Raw genomic sequence first — 14621 nt, 5'->3', positions numbered from 1 at the left:
TCTCAGTCTTTAAGTCGTAGTCTTAGACTTAGACTCAGTCTCAGTCTTAGTCTCCATTTCTATCCTCTAACCTTTTCCTTAGTTTTGGAACTTAATGCACATACTGTTTTCTAACATGCTTATCACATCCATGAGTTATTCATTCTCTAAACCTTTTCTTTTATCTTTTCCCTTCTGCGGGTCTCTCCATGCTCTCCATGGCTTAATTTGTCATTTAACTTAAATGACACAATGACTGGTTTCCTTCTAAAGTAAACGTAGTTACTCATGAAACCCTGCTTGGACTATTCCTAGGAGGATCTTTCTGTGAGCTTCCTAACTGTGTGTCTTGGCTCCAAGCTATTAAGTCAAGGAAGGGGTCAGCAGGGTAATACTTGTCAGGCAATGCTTACTTGCTACAATAGTTTCTGAGCTAAGACTTGACTTTGCTAAGCAGAAGTTGGAAATAAAGTGAATTTCCCAATGAAAAATGCATAAGGATTTGCAGCCCCTGAGTCTATTTCAAATTTTTTTTCTATGACTACATGTCATTTTTAAAGTCTTCATGAGTGCCAAGTTTAAGGATCACAGTTCATTTTTAGATTTCTTGTGTGCTACTCACTAAACTGTTTTTGTTATTGGTGTGTCTGACCAAATCATGTTATATTTTTGGAGCAGTTAATGACTGGAGATAGGAAATGTTAATTTCTCATTAGGCTGGAGCCTAATGGCTTAAGAACCATAGAGTTCTATGTGATTTTCACTTATTTCGAAATTCTAGACCCATGCCAATGGTGCATTTCTAGCAATCTTATTATTTTCTCTTGGAGCTCTGATAATTAGAGGCTTTAGAGGCTTAAAGTCTTAAGTCTTCAAAACTATCTCACTAGTTAATAATAACCAAAGATAAGTGCCTGGGGAGTGTCATTTTCACCTCAGCCAATATTTGAGTGGTATTTTGGTGTCATGTGTCACAGATTAAAAATATTGTTGATGTATTTGTTTTAAGTTATTAGTTCAAAGATTTTTTTTGTATTTAAACATTTTGGAAATTTTTTCTTAATTGGGCTGGGGATTTTGTCTTTTGTTTTTGCTTTTGAGAGCACTGAATTATATTTTAAAAAGGAATATTGATGAAGGCTGCTATTCACAAGTTAAAATGGGCCCCTAAAGGAAGAGGAATAGAAGAGAAAGCTATACAATGTTTAATCTATTAATAATAGAAAGAGTGGCTTTTTGGGGGTGGCAGTGAGTCTCTGTGTATCTGGGTTTGGGTCAGAGGGTCACCATTGTTTCTATATATATTACTTTTTGTTCTACTCCTGGTATTGTTCCAAAGAGCAAGAAACTCCTTGAACAATCTATCTTTTACTGTCCTAAAGAATAATATCTTTATATCTATTTTCAGAGTTTGTTTTTCAAATTTAGAAGTGAAGAAGTTGTGGTTTTTGACTCTCTGTTCCTGGTTAAGGGCCTAGGATGGTGCTTCACTGAGCCTCTTGGTCTCCTGAGAGATCTGAGGAAATAGTCTAGTGCAGAGGAAAAAGGACTGGGCCGGGAGTCAGAATACCTGGGTTCTGGGCCATGTGTGGGGTTTGAGGCAAATGATTTAACTTTTCTAACCCTCATTTCCTGACCTGCAAAATAGGCCTGAAAATGTTTCCCTCTCCTGCATTGCACTGCCCTATGATGACAGATAAGGCAGCAGTTTGGATAGCTTTTGAAAACGCTAGGCAGTGCTTCTCAGACTTTGCTGTGCACGTGGAGATCTTGTTAAAATGCAGATTCTCATTCAGTAGGTTTGGGGTTGGGCCCGAGATTCTGCATTTCTCACAAGCTCCCAGATAATGCTGCTGCTTTGAATCATACCGCAAGAAGCCAGGTGCGGTCTAAAGCCTTATGTTGTCAAGAGGGATATTGAGGGTCCTGAGGAGAGAACCCTCCCCTGCCACCCCCAAACACACAGCTTCCCAACACCAGTGTGCCGTGAGTGGGTTACGGACGAGGCCAACATGCTGATCCCTCAGGTCCTGGGGCGGGTGGAGCCTCCTGAGTTACCCCACTGTGCTAAATACATCATCATCTTCTTCTGTGTGCTGTAGGGTGGACGCATTTGGGAAGCACAGTAGTCTTCACAGATCCCTCACCAGCTCTGGGCGGTGTGGACACTGAAGTAGGGAAGATGGGATGAGGGGGCAGGTGGAGGTGGAGGGTCATGAGGTGGTAGGTCTGGGACTACCAGAGACACTATAGAGGGTTCCACAGGCAGAATTTTGTTTTGTCCTGGACCTCACACTACGGTCCAGCCATTCGGCAGCCCCCAGGGCCTGTGTGTTCTCTGTTCCTCACAGGTTCTCCCTGCGTGGGCAGACGGCATGGCTGTTTCATCCATCACCCTTCCCTCCTCCCGAATTTATATCTGTGCCACTGGGGGGTTCGGGTTAGAACAATCCGTGTTAGGCATTTGTATTTGTCTAATTTTAAATTATTTTAACTTTAGACACTGTTCTTTTTTTCTTGTTTCAGCAACCTTTTTAAAATTACTTTCTGAAATGTCAAAAGAATTGATATTATGGGTATATTTACAAAAATACCTATTTATTATGCTTATTTTTTATCATCTGTCTTCCCCCCAGTTGAAACTCACAAGAGATTTTTGTTTTGTTCATTGCTATATCCCAAGCCCAGGGCATAGTAGGAGCTCAGTAAATATGTGTTGATTATTGAACGACTTGATTACAGATCACAGTGCTTATTTTCTCTTCACCTTCTAGATGTTTATTCTTTCCAAGAAGAGGAACCTGTTTTGGATCCTCATTTGGCCAAGCACTTAGCGCATTTTGGAATTGATATGCTTCATATGCATGGGGTAAGAAAGGTCTCCTTTTGTCTCTATTCCCACTTTGCGGGGAAACTGTTTGGTTTATTTATATATTCCTATCACACAGATCTTCATTTTATAGGTTTTAGGTTTTAATGTTTGCATTTACTTCTTGAACTTAATTAGCATTTTCTTTTGGTTATCAGCTTATATTTTTTATTTTTATTTTATAGTGAAAATGGCACCTCATCCAGTACCATTTTGTTTTAGTTGGAGTTTACTTGCAAAATTTCTGTCTCCTTTGATGGAGAGTTGCGTGAATCACTCTTTGTTCACTAAACGGAGAAGGTACAGGGAGATGACCTTTAAAATAATCTGTGACCAACATCACTTTAATTGATTACAGGAAGGGAAGCAGAGCTCCTGGGGCAGGGGTGGAAAGAATAAGCCAACAGATTATTGTTGATGGAAACGCTTTGCCTCATTTCGTATTGTGTTTTCAGGCTGGTATCGTGACTGTGTAATATTTGTCCCTATGAGGAGCTGGTTAACTGTGCGTGTTTTGCTTTAGCCCATGTCATCTCCCTCTCCTCATGTTCTCCTCTCTAACTCCTCTTTCTCACTCATGTCACTTTTTTTTTTTTTTTTTTTTTTTTGCGGTACACGGGCCTCTCACTGCTGTGGCCTCTCCCATTGCGGAGCACAGGCTCTGGACACGCAGGCTCAGCGGCCATGGCTCATGGGCCCAGCCGCTCCGCAGCATGCGGGATCTTCCCGGACCGGGGCACGAACCCGTGTCCCTTGCATCGGCAGGCAGACTCTCAACCACTGCGCCACCAGGGAAGCCCACTCATGTCACTTTTTAATTTGTTTTCTGTGCTCTTCTTTAAACCTCCCTTCCATGTTGAGCTTCTCCCGAACCCCATGGTTTTATTCCACTTTCTTCTCCAACTGCCTTGCTTTTTGTTTGCTGTGTTGCATTGTATCTGCCCTTGAGATTATTCTACTTGCTTCTTTTTTTTGATTCCTATTTGTCTTCTTCCTCCTCCTATCTCCTTTCCTCCCAGTCTCTGTCTCTTTTATTTTAAAATCTTTTAAATGTGGGTTTTTTTTTTTAATTGTGGAGAGATACAGCTAATGTAAAATTTACTGTTTTAACCATTTTTTAAGTGTACAATTCTGTGGCATTAAGTTCATTTGTCTTGTGCAAGCATCACCACCTCAGTCTTTTTTAATGAGGTTGTTTATTTCTCTGTTTAACTGGGGAAGAAAGGCAGAAACATCTATTGCTGTTAGAAATAATTGGTGGGACATGATGTTTGAATGATAATCATTGTTAAAGTTGTATTTCTTCAATGACGTTGCCCCAGACAGAGAACGGGCTCCAGGACAATGATAGCAAGCCGCGGATCAGTGAGTGGGAGGTGATCCAGGAGACAGGGACGAAGCTGAAGCCCATGTACGGCCCCGGATACACGGGTCTCAAGAACCTGGGCAACAGTTGCTATCTCAGCTCTGTGATGCAGGCCATCTTCAGCATCCCAGAATTCCAGAGAGCGTAAGTGTCCCGTATAGACCAGGGTGCACAGCCTGCCCTGCATCCCCTCCGCGTCCAGTCAGGCAGTGTGTGCTGAGGAAGCCCTTCACCATCTGTGCTGTGACTTCCCTCATGAAGCTGGGTGAGAACGCTTGTCAAGTGTTATGGGGATCAGGTGAGATAAGAAGAGCTTTGTAAACTGAAAAACCTCCTACAGGGATTTGACATATTAATAATGGCTTCCATTTTTAGCCCAATACCCTCTATGCCAAGAAAGTAATAATCATTAAGCTTCACAGCAAAACTGCTACACCTCTTCCTATAGATGTGCTAGAAGAGGTTAGGTTCGGTGATCTGGTTGGTCAGTGGTGAGTGAGTGGAGCTTCTAAGAGGATTTAAGCTTTTCTTTTCTTGCTACTCAAAATGTGGTTTATAGATGGTGCTGGTCCTTGGACTGCTGGATGTGGATCCGAAATGAGACAGGTATGGAAATTGAGAGTGAGCATTCAGAAATTGTGGTAGGCCTTTGACGTTGCCATTTTTTATAAGTGGCATTTCATTTTTTCAGTACAGTTGACCCTTGAACAACATGGGTGTGAACTGCATGGGTCCACTTATATGTGGATTTTTTCAATAAATACGTACTACCATACTACAGGATCTGTGGTTGGTTGAAACCATGGATAAGTAGGAACTGCGAATGCAAAGGGCTGACTGTAAAGTTATGCATGGAATTCCGATTGTGCCGAGGGTTGGTGCCCCTGACTCCCGTGCTGTTCAGGAGTCAACTATAATTTATTTTTATTGTTTGTTTGTTTTTTGTTTTTTTTTTTGCGGTACGCGGGCCTCTCACTGTTGTGGCCTCTCCCGTTGCGGAGCACAGGCTCTGGACGCGCAGGCTCAGCGGCCATGGCTCACGGGCCCAGCCGCTCCGTGGCATGTGGGATCTTCCCGGACCAGGGCACGAACCCATGTCCACTGCATCGGCAGGCGGACTCTCAACCGCTGCGCCACCAGGGAAGCCCTTTATTGTATTTTTAAAGGTATCATATATATGAGTTGAAATCAACAAACTAGCTGGCCCTTCCCCACAAGTGATTGGGAGGCACTGATTTACGGTGCTTCCCAACTGTACATGTTCAGGCTGCCTGCTTCCTCCCTTGCTGAGGGGCAGAGGGACTGTGTCTCTGGCCCCTTTCTTCCTTCGACTGTGCTTAGGACAGGGAGCCACAGAGACTGGTAGCTGCAGCTCATGGGCAGCCACTGCCTCAGTTTAGGAAATAATCTCTAGTGTTTCCCAGAGCAAGTAGGATTTGACCTTGGTTCAAGTATGGAAGAGGACACACATGTGCTAAGACAGAATGACGGGCAGATAGCACACTAGGGACAGCACAGGGCAATTTTTAACCCATGTGGAGTTGAATGCTAATGATTTTAAAGGTAGTTAATAAAAGTATATCAGATGTCCTTTTCCTTCCTCTCTTGGTATTTGAAGTCTTACCTCTTCATACTGTTCCTGGCTTTGGAAATTTATAGTCAGGTTTCCATGTCAGGTTTTAATTTTTTCCATCCAGCTAATAAAGAGTGGGTTCTGCTCTGCTCAGAAGTGTGCTGGGTATGGGGGGTTCAATGGTAATCAAAAGGACCTGGTGCTCAGCCCCAGTTGGGGAAACAGACATTAAATAAATGTAGACCGTCCCCAACTTATGATGATTCGACTTAAGATCTTTTGACTTCAAGATGGTACAAAAGTGATATGTGTTCAGTAGAAACTGTACTTCGAATTTTGAATTTTGCTCTTTTCCCGGGCTAGTGACAGGAGGTACATACCCTCCTGTGATGCTGGGCAGGGCAGCAGCCATAGCTCCCAGGCAGGCATGCGACCCTGAGGGTAAACAACTGATATGCTTACAACCATTCTGTACCCAGACAGCCTTTCTGTTTTCCACTTTCAGTACAGTATTCAATAAACTAGATTGGATAGTCAACACTTTATTATCGAATAGACTTTGTGCTAGATGATTTTGCCCAACTGTAGGCTAATGTAAGTGTTCTGAGCATAGTTAAGGTATGCTAGATTAAGCTTCAATGTTTGATAGGTTAGGTATTGTAAATGCATTTTCAATGTATGATATCATCAACTTTTGATGGGTTTATTGGGATGTAACCCCATCCTTTGCTGAGGAGTATCTGTAATCGTAAGAACAACTGCATGGTTATAAATATGGTAAATTCCATGAAGGAAAAGGGAAGGAGGTGGTCAGGGAGGATCTCGTTGAAGAAGGGACACACAAAGGGATACTCACCTTGACTGATGTGCAGGGGGAGTGTAGATAGGGTTTTGCAGAAAAGGAGGAGCAAGTTTGAAGCTCTGAGATGCGAAAACCTTTACAGAGATACGCATCATGCGTTGTATTATTTTTATGAATTCTCACCCACGTCTCATAGCTGTATTATCATTTGATTTGGAAACAGTGTAGCTTCATCTTATCTGTCTCATGCTCCAAGATTTTTTTTTTTAAACTATTGAGGGAAAGTCCTTATGGTAGGTGTTGTATAATTATTATTTCTTTTAAACTAGAATGGAAGACATATTCTTTTGTTACAAAGCGCAACAAAAGTTTTAGTGCTTTACAGCCTACAGTTTTTGAAAATATTTTCTACACTTCAAAGTTTGATGAACAGTTAACTTTCTGAATTTTTTCTTCAATGAAAAAATGTACCTCAGGGCTTCCCTGGTGGCACAGTGGTTGAGAGTCTGCCTGCCGATGCAGGGGATGCGGGTTTGTGCCCCGGTCCGGGAAGATCCCACATGCCGTGGAGTGGCTGGGCCTGTGAGCCATGGCCACTGAGCCTGTGCGTCCGGAGCCTGTGCTCTGCAGCGGGAGAGGCCACAACAGTGAGAGGCCCGCGTACCGCAAAAAAAAAAAAAATGTACCTCATGTCTATAATTTGGAATTAAGATTTGAATCTCTCACCTGATCTTGTTTCAAGGGTTGTAGAATTTTGTAGTATCTAACATTTTGTATTCTATTTCCTAAACATTTACTGTATATATTAGAACATGAGCAACTTATTTTTCATACTTGTCCTCGGTCTTTTGGTTCTTTTACTGAATATCACTGGGTTGAAGTACTTGCTCTTCAAACTCCTTTTTCCCCAGTGGGACTAACTCAGTGGAGTTACGTCCAGGACTGGTATCTCTACTTTGTAAGTAGAAAGAGTGACTCACAGAGAGATTAAATGACTTATGCACAACCACGGTGTAATTCGGGAACATCAGCTGGACTCCTGGATACCCTGCCTGCCACTTGAACCCAGTTTACATTTCAAAATAATTCCAATGAGGAGCAAATCTAAATAAACTGGTGTACGAATTCAATGACAACGAAGATGGATTGTCAGATAGCAAAACTGTTTTTTGCTTTGAAAACCACTAGATTACAAATCGAAGCTATAAGCATTGATACTTTAAAAATTATCCAGCATTACTGCTGCCTTTTAAATTTTTTTTTTAATTTTAAAATTTTATTTATTTATTTTTTATTTTTGGTTGCGTTGGGTATTCGTTGCTGCGCGTGGGCCTTCTCTAGTTGCAGCGAACGGCAGCTACTCTTCGTTGCCAGTGCATAAGCTTCTCATTGCAGTGGCTTCCTTTGTTGCGGAGCATGGGCTCTAGGCACGTGGGCTTCCGTATTTGTGGCTCATGGGCTCTAGAGCACAGGCTCAGTAGTTGTGACACACGGGCTTAGTTGCTCCGCGGCATGTGGGATCTTCCCAGACCAGGGCTCGATCCTGTGTCCCCTGCATTGGCAGGTGGATTCTTAACTACTGCAGGGAAGCCCCTACTGCTGCCTTTTAATTTAATTTTGTTGTAATAGAGGATATTCCTCATTGATTAGAAAAGGAATATAAATTACTAGCAAAATGGACTTTTCTGACATCAAAGGTTTACCCCCTTTAACTTTATTCTTCTCCATCAACCTTGCCGGAAAGCGTAAGCTTTTCACTAACGTTCATCTTACCAGTGGATTTTTTTTTGTCTTGTCAGGTTTTGAGATATGATAAAGACTGGATTGTAAGAGAGCTAATGTTTATAATGTTTATCGTGTTGTATATTAATTAAGAATTCTTCAGTGCAACCTCTGACTCTGAATATAGTTTGGTTTATCTATTATTTGGCTTTTGGTCCACTGAAAATTTCTAAATGGAATTGTTCTAGTGATACAACCAAAAGCCATTTGAATGGGACTATTCCAGAGACGTGTGCTCTGTTAATTTTTATGTTGCTACATAACCTTGGATACAAATTCCGAGTTTGTAATCAGCAGGTGCCTAGAAGTTTCTAGTATTTCAGGGATCTAATTAGAGGTCATTACTAACTGTAGTGTATCATGGTTCTCTGCCAAGACTTTACTGCAGTAATGCCTGTTCTGTTGGGTCATTAGGTAGTCAGTTATGAAAATTGGTTGTGTGATTAAATGATCTGAATATATTCATTCAACACATGTTTATCGAGTGCCTTTTACATGTTAGATGCTGTTCTAGTGCTGGAGATGCAGTCATTTAAAGTCTCTGCCTTCATGGAGATTATATTCTAGAATGTGATCTCTAGAAAGATAGATAATAAACAAGAACATAAATAAATTGTATAGTTGCAAATAGTGATTCATGCCAAGAAGAAAGTTAGCCAGGCTCAGGTGATATGGAACATGAAAGGGAGCAAGGATCCGTAGAGAGAGCATTCCAGGAAAGAGACAGCAGGATGGCATGACCCTGAAGCAGGAGCGAGCTTGGTGTGCCCTGGGCAGCAAGAAGGGGAAATGGCCGGGGCGTTGTGGTCTGGGAGAGAGGGGTGGGAATGAGGTCAAGCAGGCAGGGCAGGGTGCAGGAAGGGACAGGGAGAGGGATCTGCTTCTGGATGCTTCTTCCTAGAGCTGTCAGGCTCAGAGAGTCCAAGCCTCAAGAGGAAAGGTGAACAGCACAAAGCAGGGGATGTGAAATAGGAAATGAACTTAAGAAGTGAAAGAAATGATTGTGTGTTGACATATATATGGAATCTAAAAAAAAAAAGGTTCTGAAGAACCTAGGGGCAGGACAGGAATAAAGATGCAGATGTAGAGAATGGACTTGAGGACACGGGGAGGGGGAAGGGTATGCTGGGACGAAGTGAGAGAGTGGCGTGGACTTATATATACTACCAAACATAAAATAGATAGCTAGTGGGAATCTGCCGCATAGCACAGGGAGATCAGCTCGGTGCTCTGTGACCGCCTTCAGAGGTGGGATAGGGAGGGTGGGAGGGAGACGCAGGAGGGAGGGGATATGGGGATATATGTATACGTATAGCTGATTCACTACGTTATAAAGCAATTATACTCCAATAAAGATGTTAAAAAAATTAAAACAAGTAATTCCCAATCTATGTATAATTATTTAAATGTAATGAATTCACTTATATGCTTTCTCTTTTGAAAAACATCCTTGTTCAATGAAAAAGATATTAGTTTATTCATCTACTTAATTTTGAAGATTGCTCTGTAGACAGACTGACAGATATGTACTACTGGAAACAACTAATACAGGAAAATATATTTTTGACACGTTTGGAGGAAAATTTAAAAAAAAAGAGATGATTGTGTGTTGAGATGAGAGATGGATGGTTACAGTTAGACTGCTCTGTCAGGTAAACTGGTCAGAAGGAGGGCTTGTGGGCTGCACAAGGGACTGTGGATGGGGCAGGTACATCTGGCAGCATGGTTCAGGGCACAGCTTGAGCGCCAGGCTGCCTGGGTCTACTCTGGGCTTCAGCACTCCCTCTTGGGTGATTTTGGAAGGCACCTAATGCATTTGCACCCTGATTTCTCATCTCTCAAATGAGGTAACGACAATAATCCCTTCCTCGTATGGTTGTAATGAAGTCTTAATCAGGCAGTTTAGGAAACGCTTCAGAAACGGCGGTTGTTACTGCTGTCATTATTCATTTTGACACCACCAGAACAATTCCTCACCTTACCTTTCGTTTTTGGGAAGGTAGTTGAGATGGCGTAAGCCAGTGGTCCTTGACTCTGGCTACATGTTAGACTCACTTGGGGAACTTGTAAAAGATTCCAAATCCCAGGCCTCAACCTCAGGCAGTGAAATCAGAACATCTGGGGGTGGCTCTGGCTTTCTTATTTTTTCTAGAAACTCTTTAGGGGATTCTAACTTGTACCTGGGGTCGAGACCCATTGATAGAAGCATAAACATTTTAGGGAGGCCCATGAATATGATTGCAGAGGTAGGATCTCAGGAAAAAATTCTCTTCACGTGGATGATTTAGTGTTGACAGAAAGGCAAAAAGGTCATAGCTAGGATGATAGCTTATTTTGGTTCTGTTCATCTCTCAGTTCCTATGTTTTGACTGTTGCTTTTCATTTTCTAGGTATGTAGGAAATCTGCCAAGAATATTTGACTACTCTCCTTTAGATCCAACACAAGATTTCAACACACAGATGTAAGTGCCCTGTTGTAATTTTTAAGTATCTGATATAGTGTTCATAGTGGTTTTCTCTGAGTTGCAGAATTAAAGGCAATTCTCTTCTTTATTGTCTGTATTTTTAAAAGTATTCTGAAATAAGCATGGGTTGCTTTTGTAAAAAGAAAAAAATCAGTAAAATTGTAAAGTACTGAGAGAAGTTGAAAATGGAATCAGTATCAAGCAGAATCAAACAGATAAGTTATTTGTGAGTAATTGAGATACAGTGTTCCACCTAAAAGCAGCTGTACTTATTGAAATTTGTAGGTAATTTTAATATCTCTGAGGGGAAACAACAATAACCTTTTTGTCTGTTTCTCCCTCCTGTCCAGGACTAAGTTAGGACATGGCCTTCTCTCAGGCCAGTATTCAAAACCTCCCATGAAATCCGAGCTCATTGAACAGGTGATGAAGGAGGAGCCCAAGGTATGTGTCTGGGTATTTGCCACACTGAAATGCTGGAAAGAGGAACCTTCTCAGCAAGAGCATGGATTTCTATGATTTGGCAAATGGTGGCCATCAATTTAACAAGCTGTCAAAATAGCTCTTTCATTTTAGGGTCTAGGGTGTCTGTCTGCTCTTAAAAATCGTGGTAAGGAATAGCCAGGGTTGGGGTTTCTGGTGGCATTTGCTTCATGGATTATATGTGATTGCCATCATTAATGGTCTTTAGAAATAATATTATTCATAAAGTAGTGCTGGAATGGAAGGAATAAACGTATAAAAATATAAACATTTTCCCCTCGGTAACCCAATCTTGGCCCTTGTAGTGTTTGTGTTCTCCTAAGCCTCAACTCTGTTTGCTAGGGTTTCTCAAGAGGCTGGTTGTTACAAAAAACAACACATATATTCCTATCCCGCCCCTAGAGCTGAGGATTCTGAATTTCTGGGGAGGGCTGGGAAGTCCTCATTTTAACTAAGCTGCCAGGGAGTTTGTAAGCACACTCCAGTACAGGAAACTCAATTGGCCATTCAGTCACTATTACTTGACTCATTGAAAGATGTGCTTCATCTCTTAATAGCCAGACATCCATTTCCATGTGCCTGCAGCTTGGGCCACTGACCCCTCCCTGGGCTGCTTTGTTAACGCAACTCCAGATGGCGCCACTCGCAGCCTGGCCTCTTGGAGTGGTGCCCTTGGAGTTGTGCAGTGCACAGCTTACACAGCTATATTTGGCGGTCTTGGCTCCCACAGCTGCAGTCATCTTGGGTGGAATGCAGGCCCCGCTTCCCCAGCCCCTGCTCTGCCTCCAGGGTACCTTGTCTTGACTTAGTGGGCAAGTTCTTTCAGTTCTGTGTCTCAAGTGTGTGACCTCTGTGCTCCCAGCTTAAGTCAGTCATCCTTGACTAATGCCTGCAGACTGAGAGCAAGAATCGAAAGTGAATAAGTTCTTTTTCATCAGGAAGCCAATTAGTTGGGGAAATGGAGCAAACAGGAGAAGCGAGACTAGGAAGGGAACATACAGAGGCAGTGTCTGGGGCTGGGGAGAGGGAAGTGGGTTGTGAGAGGGTGGAGAGGGATGTAGACATTCTGAGGGCCAGGCCTGGAGATCAGAGTGTCATGGCCAGGCAAACCTAAGTCCTCCAGTGGCATTGTTACCCAGCATTGCAACAATGAGTCCCTTATCCACGCCAGACAGGAAGACCCCCAGTTGGGATGCAGTTGAGGTGGTCTGGGCTATCAGGTTATCTAGGCTTCTTCTACCTCTGAGCTCCTGTGGAACTTTGAAGAGGTGATGGTGAAAAAACTTGGCCCCAAGTGTTGTTTTTGATCACATTTATCCTGGGTGTTCATCCAGGCTGTCACTTCTTGGGCCACTCTCAGGGCAGAGGCCACCTGCCCTGGTGGAGGAGACGGAGACTAATTGGGACTCGGGAGCCTGGCTTCCTCTCCTGCTAAGGGATCTGGAGACGGCGGCAAGCCCCGTAACCTTTCAGTCTCAACCATCAAATGGAAGATTGGTCTCGCTGGTGGTTGTGAATAGTGCAAGTGTGAAGGTCCCCTCTCTAATGTAAATAGAATCTGTGTACAGTACAGGACGGTTGTGCTTTTGGAATCTCCTCATTTGAGAAAATGGGAAATGAAAACTCATCAATTTAGCAGTGTTTGGAAGGAAAATTTGGTTTTAATATCACAATATCCTTTTACATTAGAAAAAAAGTAGTTCTTATATAAGTCATATTCTTTATTTAGTCTGTGAACAGCTGGGGACCCTAGTCCCCTCCCCACCATTAGATTAGCATGGTAGCCATGTGATCTCCAGGGGTCTGAGGCTTGCTCTGCCCTGTCTAGTTCAAGGTGTGAAACCCGGCAGCACTTGGACCATATCTGTCCTGCAGGTGTGTTTTGCTTGCACCTCCCCTCCTCCTCAGAATCTGACTTTCCAGCTTCTTTTAAACACTCAGAGCCTCTGGCAGTCCCAGGCCCGTGACAGCAGTGGCTGGAGCTGAGTAGCAGCCCTCCCTTCATACAGGACACACTGTCCCCAGCTGTCCCCAGTCCCTTTGTGATTTGTGACCTGGCTGGTACGCTGGGTATTTGGGTATGTGACCCTTGATCTAGATGATTTGTAAAGTCCTTTCCCTGCTCCGACATGCTAGGATCAATTGGGTCCCTTTAACATTCAGAATGAGCTTGAGTTGACCGTATGATTTTCTTTGTGGCCCTGGAGGTGCCAGTTTCAAGCTGTTACTTGAACAGGCAAGTAATTCATTGTAAAATCTCCACTCCTCTTGACAGTGGAGAGAATTACTTTCTGAGGCATCAGGATTTTCACTGGCAGTTGGTTTCAGAGAAACCAATTTGTGCGAATCTTTCTTCTTTCAGGTCTCAGGAGCCCTTTGGTCAGGTGGTCTTGTCCTAGGTCTCTGGTGTTTGTGTCTTATCTTGTAGATGAGCCTGAAATGCTCCAGGAGATGAAAGAAGATGTGCTGAAGCAAAGAAGAGGATAGATTACAAAAGGAATGTGTGGTGGAGGGGAGAGAACACAGAGCCATGTGGCAGGAATGCTTTTTTACAGGGTCACCACCAGAGATACCAATAACTAGCATTACATAGCGCTTACGAAAGGCTAGGCCCTTCCTGTATGTTCACTGATGCAGAAATGGATGCACAGAATCCTAACCTAAAGTTACAAAGCCAGGGAGTGGGAGAGCTGGGGTTTACACCAGGCAGTCTGGCCCTGAGTGTGTGCAGTATTGACCACTGCACTGTCCTGCTTCTCTAACAGTTGTTCCAGTACTTGTTTCAGGCTCCCAGTGCCTCGGTGTGTAGATGCTGGTAGGTGGATGACAAAAGGGGCTGCTTACATTAAAAAGAATGAAATGATGCCATTTGCAGCAACATGGATGGACCTAGAGATTGTCATACTGAGTGAAGTAAGTTAGACAGAGGAAGTGAAATATAGTATGATAATCTGCTTACATGCAGAATCTAAAAAAAAAATACAAATGAACTTATTTACAGAACGGGGGAAGGTTGCAGGGAAGGGATAGATTGGGAGTTTGGGATTGACATGTACACACTGCTATATGGATAACCAACAAGGACCTACTGTGTAGCACAGGGAACACTGCACAATATTATGTAACAACCTAAATGGGAAAAAAATTTGAAAAAGAATAGGTACATGTATATGTATAACGGAATCACTTTGCTGTACACCTGAAAGTAACACAACATTGTTAATCAACTATACTCCAATATAAAATAAAAAGTTAAAAAAAAAAAGGGGGTTGCTTAAAGTTTGCGGACTTACCAGGTAGCC

At 42.8% G+C, this 14621-nt stretch overlaps 1 protein-coding gene across 3 annotated transcripts in view; it reads left to right on the top strand.

The window, feature by feature from the left end:
- Nucleotides 1-14621, top strand: part of USP13 (ubiquitin specific peptidase 13) — a 122694-nt gene that overhangs the window by 54713 nt on the left and 53360 nt on the right. For all 3 annotated transcript variants that reach the window (XM_082624885.1, XM_082624884.1, XM_082624886.1), the window contains exons 7-10: nt 2754-2848; nt 4171-4358; nt 10762-10833; nt 11187-11280. In XM_082624885.1, coding sequence (XP_082481011.1) covers nt 2754-2848; nt 4171-4358; nt 10762-10833; nt 11187-11280 — 449 coding nt within the window. The remainder of the gene's footprint in view (nt 1-2753; nt 2849-4170; nt 4359-10761; nt 10834-11186; nt 11281-14621) is intronic.

Source organism: Mesoplodon mirus (genome assembly GCF_964341445.2).
Source record: "Mesoplodon mirus genome assembly, chromosome: 6".
NCBI lineage: Eukaryota > Metazoa > Chordata > Mammalia > Artiodactyla > Ziphiidae > Mesoplodon > Mesoplodon mirus.
This window is presented reverse-complemented; position numbering and strand designations above follow the sequence as displayed.